The 8,223-nt window shown below is 35.2% G+C and overlaps 2 protein-coding genes across 3 annotated transcripts; one reads left to right on the forward strand and one right to left on the reverse strand.

Annotated features, from left to right (window-relative positions):
* Positions 1–3,708: 3,708 nt before the first annotated feature.
* On the forward strand, positions 3,709–5,616 carry LOC144997827 (Holliday junction resolvase MOC1, chloroplastic-like). Of its 2 annotated transcripts, none has more exons than XR_013659956.1 (6): positions 3,709–4,364; positions 4,560–4,665; positions 4,852–4,904; positions 5,000–5,096; positions 5,219–5,291; positions 5,414–5,441. XR_013659956.1 is itself a non-coding variant. In XM_078957694.1 (6 exons), the coding sequence occupies exons 1-6, from the start codon at positions 3,951–3,953 to the stop codon at positions 5,512–5,514; spliced, it is 879 nt and encodes a 292-aa protein (XP_078813820.1). In that variant the 5' UTR covers positions 3,714–3,950; the 3' UTR covers positions 5,515–5,616. The 2 variants fall into 2 exon arrangements, 1 of the variants encoding a protein (XP_078813820.1); XM_078957694.1 differs by having other exon boundaries at positions 3,714–4,364; positions 5,000–5,131; positions 5,414–5,616.
* A 30-nt stretch (positions 5,617–5,646) lies between these two features.
* Positions 5,647–7,433, reverse strand: LOC144997829 (Putative methyltransferase family protein). The gene is made up of 8 exons (XM_078957695.1): positions 7,258–7,433; positions 7,098–7,165; positions 6,705–6,824; positions 6,515–6,588; positions 6,364–6,421; positions 6,195–6,296; positions 5,975–6,086; positions 5,647–5,866 (listed from the first exon to the last, which is right to left on the reverse strand). Exons 1-8 carry the CDS (start codon positions 7,350–7,352, stop codon positions 5,749–5,751), a joined length of 747 nt encoding a protein of 248 aa, XP_078813821.1. The 5' UTR covers positions 7,353–7,433; the 3' UTR covers positions 5,647–5,748.
* Between the last annotated feature and the right edge of the window lie 790 nt (positions 7,434–8,223).

Raw genomic sequence — 8,223 nt, forward strand, 5'->3', positions numbered from 1 at the left:
TGTAGCACCTGGTTCCTGTTATGTATTTTATCCAGTATCTTGCATCTTGGCCTTGGACTCGGCGAGTTGAGGTCCAACTTGTCGAGTCGGAGCGTGTTGGACACATAAGTTTAATGACCTACTCGACGAGTTCGCGTCCGGACTCGGCGAGTAGGCATTGTTTGGATAAAAACCCTAGGTAAGAATTTGCACCTTATTTAAACCACTTATTCAGCCTCCCTTTCGTCCCCAATGATTACAGAACTCCCCATAGCAAACCATAGCCGTTTTTTGGAAGAACTAAGGCATTTTTGGTGGATCTTGCTAGTTGTGACCATAAGGACGAAGGTGAAAGACTTGAGGAAACAAGTAAAGACTAGGGGAACCCGAGTTTGTGCATCTTCCACAATTCATTGGAGGTATAAAGTTGTTATTTTGCTCCTTCATTTGATAGACCCCTTTTTGGGGAGATTTAGGGCTTTTATAATCCATTTTTGGTGACCAACCATGATTGCAAGCATAGTTGGGGGTTGAGGCTTCAGAATCATGTCATTAAGGGAGTCACAAGGAAGTTAGCGGTTGCTTTTGCACCTATCTAAGGTCCTGTGCATCATAAGAGCATATTTTATGTCCTTTTGAGCTTAAAGCCCCATGCATGCACGTAAAGTTTGTAACTTTACGTGCTAGAACGATTGAAGAAGCTTAAATTTACCTTTTGGTCAAGAGTTATACGCTGAAAATCGAGAAATGAGACTTGGACATGCCCGACTCGACGAGTCATTCTTGGGACTTGGCAAGTCCGAGGCAAAACTCCCCTTTTTTGTTAAGGTTTGAAGGAACCCAGTTGAGTTCTAGAAGGGTTTTTAGAGGGTCCAAGGGAGTGACCCAACGTTTTGGACTTAGCCTTAGATTTGGAGTTCATGGGACTCGACGAGTGCAAGAATGGACTCGACGAGTCCAAGCCAGTCTTCTTATGATTGAAGATGAACTCGACGAGTCGTTCATACAACTCAGCGAGTCAAGGTTAGGACTTGTTCATCAGATGAAGGTGAACTCGACGAGTTGTTCATACAACTCGGCGAGTTGGATGAAGGATCATTCGATGTTTATATCGGAGAGGAACTCATCGAGTGTCACACCCCGAAACCGATGGCGGAAACGTTCAGGGGCAGAGGACGTCATGTGAAGTATCACAACCAATGTACATAGTAAGCATAGTAAACACGAAACATTACATTACATACATTCATTACATTTGTTTGAAACTGGAAAAGCAAAGTAATACAAATTTTAGATACATAAGATTAAACAAAACTAAAGACGTGACTTCCATCTACTCCGTCTTCTGCAAAAGGATGCGGATACCTGACTAAGGAGAACTTGAGAATACAAGCAGTTTAAAAATATGCATAAAGCTGGTGAGTTTATAAGCTGTTTGTTTATGTAAAACAATCATGATTCCTTTGGTTTTCTGAAAAGTTGTTATTCAAGAAAATCTCATATTTTCTTATAAAAACAGTTTAGTTAAAGTTCTGAATTTCCATTCAGTACAACAGTAGATAGTTTAGTGCATAAAACTATATATTGAAAACCAATGGGAATACCATCCAGTACAACTGTAGATATTTTTAATACATAAAAATATAGATTGAAAACCATGGGAATACCATCCCGTACTAGACATAAGGTAATTTTTAATACACAGAAACTATAGATTGAAAGCCATGGGATTACCATCCCGTACTAGATATAAAAACCATGGGAATACCATCCTGTACTAGACATAAAAACCATGGGAATACCATCCCGTACTAGATATAAAGACCATGGGATTACCATCCCGTACTAGATATAAAGACCATGGGAATACCATCCCGTACTTGATATAAAGACCATAGGAATATCATCCCGTACTAGATATAAATTCTATAGATCAAAGATAGATATGAAAATCCGTGAATAAACTTATATTAATACATATTGTGAGTCGGGTAACCATGCTAATATGACCACGAGACCTCCTTGACGTTCTTTAGGTGTCGGACGATATCCAAAATTTGTCACTCCAGGCGTGCCCGCCTAACTGTAGCTAGCAGTTTAGGTTTGAGATTGTCAGTCCCGAATAGATCTGTTCACAAATTCCACGCTCTCTCTCCAGGAGACTCTGGTTACACTTTCGGGGAGAATTTACTGATAACCCAAAGGGTTTAATGGAGACGAATCTCACAAGCTAGTATTAAATCATTCACGGTGTTCTCGATTGTTACCAAACATACTAATCGTTTTGAAACATAATACAGTAAAAACTGTTTAATACAATGAATTTATCTGGCATAATACTCTAAATTAAACAGAGATAAACTGAATCAGACATAGTTTATCTATTAAATTTACATAAATTTATGCTCGTAAAACAAGAACTGAAGATCCCAAATTATTCCCATAATAATTTGATTGTTTTGATTGTTTCCTTTACTGTAATTGAAATCCATGTATTTATATTCAATAAAACATCCCTTATGCTCCGAATAATACATAAGGAGTAAAGATATCTAAAAGCTAGCCAGATATTTATAGAAATACATCAGTTTTATTTTTTGAAAACATTTATAATTTGCTTGTATTCCCCCTGAAAACATTGAAAAACACGGAAAAAGGCGTAGGGGTATGAACCCACCAGACGAGAGATGTGCCGGTTGGATGCTAATTGTCAGTTCAGGGCTTGAAACACGCGAGGTTCCTATGTAATATGAAGAGATACATAATTTGTATCTAATTAGACCTTGTTCTATTAATTAAATAAGAATAAACACTTCTAGATGCGAAAACACTTCAATTCAAGTGTTTGGAGTGACCCGAGTGGCATCTAAGGGGATGTATGGCTTAGGAATGGAGTTTACTCTTCAAGAGTAAACTATTAGAAGATTTTTCGGCCCTAAACACCACATCCCCATGATTTTACGGCCGTAAACTCATGGGTGGTGCTCTTGAGTGCTAAATGGCCTTATAACATTTGAGGGATGATGCTAGGTTTGGTTATAGGGCATTAGAAAGGGATTTGATCAATCATGGATCTTTCCTTGGCCAATCCTTCTTTGGTGGCGAGGGCACTAGTGGTTTTTTCTCATCCTTACAACTCTTTTGATTATGCTCGTACTTTAAGCGCTTTCCACATCTCACTGTTCTTGGTACGAATACCCTTATTGATGAAAACCTCCCCTCTTGTTCACAAACAAACTTGAAGAATTGTAAGTAGATAAATCTTTAATCATTGATGTGATATACTTATCAATTGAACAACTCAACACGATAATTACCCAAATTTCTTTCTGCTTGAACAACGTTACGAACAATGTACACCTAATTTACTTCAAATACTTGGATTTCGTGATGAATTCCTCCCAATAGTGCAAGATTTTCTCAATAGAAGGTACGATTCACAACGAGAGAGATGATGTTGGAGTGACAGGGTGCGAAGCTCTATGTCTAACGTCTTCGTAACGGGGTAGTGATCATCATTTGGTTAATGAGAGGCCACATGGCCTTCTCATTAAAGTAGCTCCGGTGGGTGCGTAACCAGTAAACCTTCTAGCAACCGCCTATTTGGAAAAAATGCAAAAAATGAGACAAATATGTGGTACAAACGAACATAGATCCCATTAAAGGGCAAAGTGTCAATTTCATATAAACTTAGGCTTTTTCATAGGTTATCTTTCTTTCTTAGTTCTTTATGTAGCCTATTATCTATATTACACTGTAATCTGTTCTTTACACGAAAATATTGGAATATAATTCATCTTCTCAAACTCTTTCACTCTTGTGTTTGGCGCCACCACAACATCCCGCGCTCTTCTCTGCAATTCATCGCTCCGATTACTCCCCCTAATCTCACCGCCACCAGGACCTGCACCACCGTTAACGGAAAACCCACCAACAATCCATTTTGTTTTGAAGTTCATTCATTCTAATTGATGGGAGCTCTCCAATTTCATCAACATCATCATCAACTGCAAATCTCCCCAAAATCCATGACCCCAATTTTTCCCTGTAATCTCAGAGCTATCACCACAACACTTTGCTTACGTTCCATCGTCTCCGAGCGTTTCTCTACCTCTCTCCCAAAATTATGCACACCTAAGAGTGCTAAAACCAAGTCAATAAGTAAGGTTTCTGCTGACGAGCTCAAAGAGAAATGGCTACAGTCTCTCACTTGCCCTCCTCCCCTCAAGGAAACAGAAAACCCTATACCAGAAAATGACGTGAGCTGTGGAAATGAAGAGGTTCCTTCAAGCAATTCCGGTTCACAATGGGTTATCGGGATTGACCCTGATGTTTCAGGTGCATTAGCGATCTTGAAAACAAATGATTTCGGCTATTCTGCTCAGGTAACTAATAATCCATAGCCAACTCATGATTTTTTGGCAATGATATCTGTATATTACAAATAAGTGAAAGTACATCCGAATGATATATTTTCTTGAATTCTCTGATATTGCTTTTTATATTTCTTGTTTTATTCAGTGGTATTAACAGGAACAAGATTTAATCTCATTAAGCTCTAACTTATTTGTATCTTTCAGGTGTATGATTCCCCTAATGTGAAAGTACTTGTAGGCAACCGTGTAAGGCGTCGTTTGGATGCAAATGCCATGGTTGAGTTGCTTAGAAGTTTTAATATTCCACTTGGTATGTTCCTCTTTCTGCCATCATTTTTTTCTTCTTTTAAAAAAAAAAAAAATCTACCCAACAACAGCATTGTATTCGGATGAAAATTGCTATAATTGGGTAGAATCTCTCAAAGTAAATGCTATATAATAGGAAGAAATGAATTCTAAAACATAGTTTTGTTATAACTTGTTAAGTTGGTTTCAGGAACAACTGCATACATAGAACAATCAATTCCATTTCCAGGGGATGGGAAACAGGTTAGTTTAGTTATGACTTAACTTAAAGTTGGTTTAATTTTTCTAGATTTGTTTTCATTATTACTAAATAATAATATTGTTTTGTGTAATTATAGGGATGGTGGAGTGGTGGATTTAATTATGGGCTATGGATTGGAGTCCTGGTTGCATCTGAAGTGTCTGTTGTTCCAGTGCCATCTATGCGTTGGAAAAGTGAGTTCAAACTCTCTGGAAATGGCTCAACAAAGGTTTAATTTTCTTCCTTAATGCCTTAGGAATATATATACTTTTAATTTTTAAACATACAAAATCTTTTGATTGTGAAATTTTGGTAGGATAATAGCCGGGCACTTGCATGCAATCTATTTCCACAAATAAGTTCATCTCTGAGAAGGAAAAAGGATCATGGTACTTTCATTCATGTCTACACATTATTTCTACTCTGATTATCTGAAAAAAAGACATGAATACCCTCCTCATTCTGATCGCATAGTTTGATGCAAATGCATTTCATTGGTTGTTGATTGTAGGCCGAGCTGAGGCTTTGCTAATTGCTGCATATGGGAAAGGCATTAAACTCAACTTTGATTCTTCAAACACCAACACTACTACAACAACTTCTACTACATAGTATTTAATCTTTTGTTTCAATATATTATAATGACTTCCTCTTTCCCTATTTTGTTGCATTGTATGAAATATTATTGGTGAAAAAATTAAAGTAGGTGGTTTATATTGGTGAAAAAGATAAGTAAAATTGCTATTTGGTGTAATTTGTCTTTTGTCAATCATTTAACATTCAAAGATATATTCCACACAATTATGAATTATCAAAGAATCATATTTAATTAATTTTTCTAAGTTTCTAAAGGGTTATCTCATATATAACCCCCTCATGATTTCCAATCACTGATCGGGTCCCATCAACTTCATGGATCTTTAGCCCGTGATTACCCGCTTCTTTGGGTACCATTGCATCCATCCTGTAAAAGAATGTATTATTAAAAAGCTAATTATTTGGTAATTTCTTAATAATAAAAAGAAATAAAAGAAAGATGCTAAAAAGAACCCTAAAAGAAAGAGTCACATACATTTTAGAACGTGAGACATAAGCCAATATGAACCTACATTGCTTTTTCCCATGTTGAGAAAGAAGCTCTTTCACAGTGTCAAAGAGTGGAGGAACACTATTTTGCTGAAAGCTTACCAATTGTCAAGAAATAGCATTCGCAATTTCATTGATTTGTTCATAAAAAAAGAATTGAAAACACAATTTTCTAATAGAAAGAAATGATAGAAATGATAGGATATAGATGTCAGCTCCAAGAATAAGATCGAATCCTTCCGGATGCTTTTGTATTATTTGGTTAAGTTGATCAGTGTTTCCCCATTCTAGTTTCTCTGAACTTAAAGCTGTTCATAGTAATCTTGATATTAGATAACAAGTTCCAAAATATGTGTCTTGATTTACTAATCTTACCAGAACATGAACTAGGGTTGTCAGAAGATACATGAAGATCTATGTTTTTCTTCAAGATCTGAAAAGGGAAATTTATGTAAATAGTTACAACCCAGAAAATAAAAAGCTTACCATATGTTTATGCAGAAAAAATTGAATCTTGCAATCGTGCCTTGAGGACTTCATCATTATGATCTGTAAGCACGACTTTATGACAAAATCTGCTGCAAAGTATGCCTGTAACACCTACACACACATACACACCACCATTTCTGAATATGAATAACTAAAGCCAAAAACTTTCCAGATAGAAATGTAAACATTTAAAACAATAGAATGTAGTATTTGAAAACATAACTGACCTACACCAGATCCTAATTCTACAGCAGAACAACCTTGTAGCAGCTCAACGTTATTTGAAAGGTATTCATTCAACAGCCTTGCACCAGGCCATACTAACTGTCCAGTTAAATCGAAATCAGCTGCAACAACAAAAGATAGTAGTTTGAAATGAAATCGTATTGAATCGAAGAGAATACGATTATATGACCTAATAAGAAATTAGTTGGTTGTGGAAGATGAATCGCGAATCGGTCTTACCGGATTCATGCCTGATATCAATTGAATATAGGTATGTAAGACGAAATCAGTATGAAGTTTTTACTTCCTAAAATCAATGGCGGATTATTAAAACCTGAAACCCTAAAAAGGAATGACAAGTAATAAACGTGAGAAGTGGAAAGCACAAAACATACTCGAAGATGATTGGAGACAAAGAAGTTGAAGGACATGTGGCCCAAATGTAAACGTAGTAAGCTCATAGCTGCACATTAAGATAAGAAAAAGAAAATGAATCAATAGCGAAATCGATCAATTGCTGTTCGCTGTTTATTTACGTATTAGAGAAGGAGATACTTGTCATCTATGAAGAAAGATTCGCCCAAGCAAACTGTATCATCGTCATCATCACTGTCGACTACATTTGGTTTTATGAATTCGTTTTCAGACATGGTGTTTTCTGATGGGCGTTGATGGAGTTCTGATAGGTTGAACCGTTGAAGTGCGAAGACCGGGGTGTATTATTTGAAATGGCCAAGTGCTTTTAGCTTGTCTAATAAGTTGATAAATATTAATATATATGCTCTTTTTAAACATCAAAATATCATATTTACCCAACTTAATTTCTAAATATCATATTTACCCTTCATAAAATTTCTAAATATCATATATGTCCTTTTTAAACATCAAAATATCATATATGTCCTTCTTAAATATCAAAATATCATATATACACTTTTTAAACATCAAAATATTAATGGTAATATTTAAAATATCCTTCATCTAGAACATAATAATAACCAACAACAACAAAAACAAAACAATTAAAATATACATTCCATAAAAGGGTTGAAGATGAATCTTTTTGTCTATCAAGAGGCCGACATTCCAACAATTTAGAATTTTATATTCCATTATAATAGACGTAAGGATAATATGGTTAAATTTCTTAATTATTGTAATAATTCTAAGGTATAAAAAAATATTATAAAATATTAAAAACATTATAAAAAAGGATTTGGGCAAACATGATATTTTGAAGGTTTATGAAGGGTAAATATGATATTAAGAAATTAAGCTGGGTAAATATGATATTTTGAAGTTTAAGAAGGGTATATATGAAATTCTCCCAATATTATTAGTATTTAGCAAAATGACTAAAATTTACTACACATTGAATAACTATAACTTATAAAAAGTTTTGACAAACTAGTGAAAGTAAGTTATCAAAAATGATTTATCTTCGGTTACATGTCATTATAAGTTGTTTTTAAAAATTGTCTATTTAAACATTCATTTAATTTGTATCGGTATGGAATTAGT

This window comes from Lactuca saligna, chromosome 5 (assembly GCF_052625555.1).
Source record: "Lactuca saligna cultivar CGN05327 chromosome 5, ASM5262555v1, whole genome shotgun sequence".
Lineage (NCBI taxonomy): Eukaryota > Viridiplantae > Streptophyta > Magnoliopsida > Asterales > Asteraceae > Lactuca > Lactuca saligna.

Coding starts and splice junctions, on each gene's coding strand:
- LOC144997827 (XM_078957694.1), top strand. CDS start 3,951: ATGGGAGCTCTCCAATTTCATCAACATCATCATCAACTGCAAATCTCC. Junction 5,132..5,218: donor CTGGAAATGGCTCAACAAAG/GTTTAATTTTCT, acceptor AAATTTTGGTAG/GATAATAGCCGGGCACTTGC. Junction 5,292..5,413: donor GAGAAGGAAAAAGGATCATG/GTACTTTCATTC, acceptor TGTTGATTGTAG/GCCGAGCTGAGGCTTTGCTA.
- LOC144997829 (XM_078957695.1), bottom strand. CDS start 7,352: ATGTCTGAAAACGAATTCATAAAACCAAATGTAGTCGACAGTGATGAT. Junction 7,166..7,257: donor TCTTTCTTCATAGATGACAA/GTATCTCCTTCT, acceptor CTTAATGTGCAG/CTATGAGCTTACTACGTTTA. Junction 6,087..6,194: donor TATTCTTGGAGCTGACATCT/ATATCCTATCAT, acceptor GACAATTGGTAA/GCTTTCAGCAAAATAGTGTT.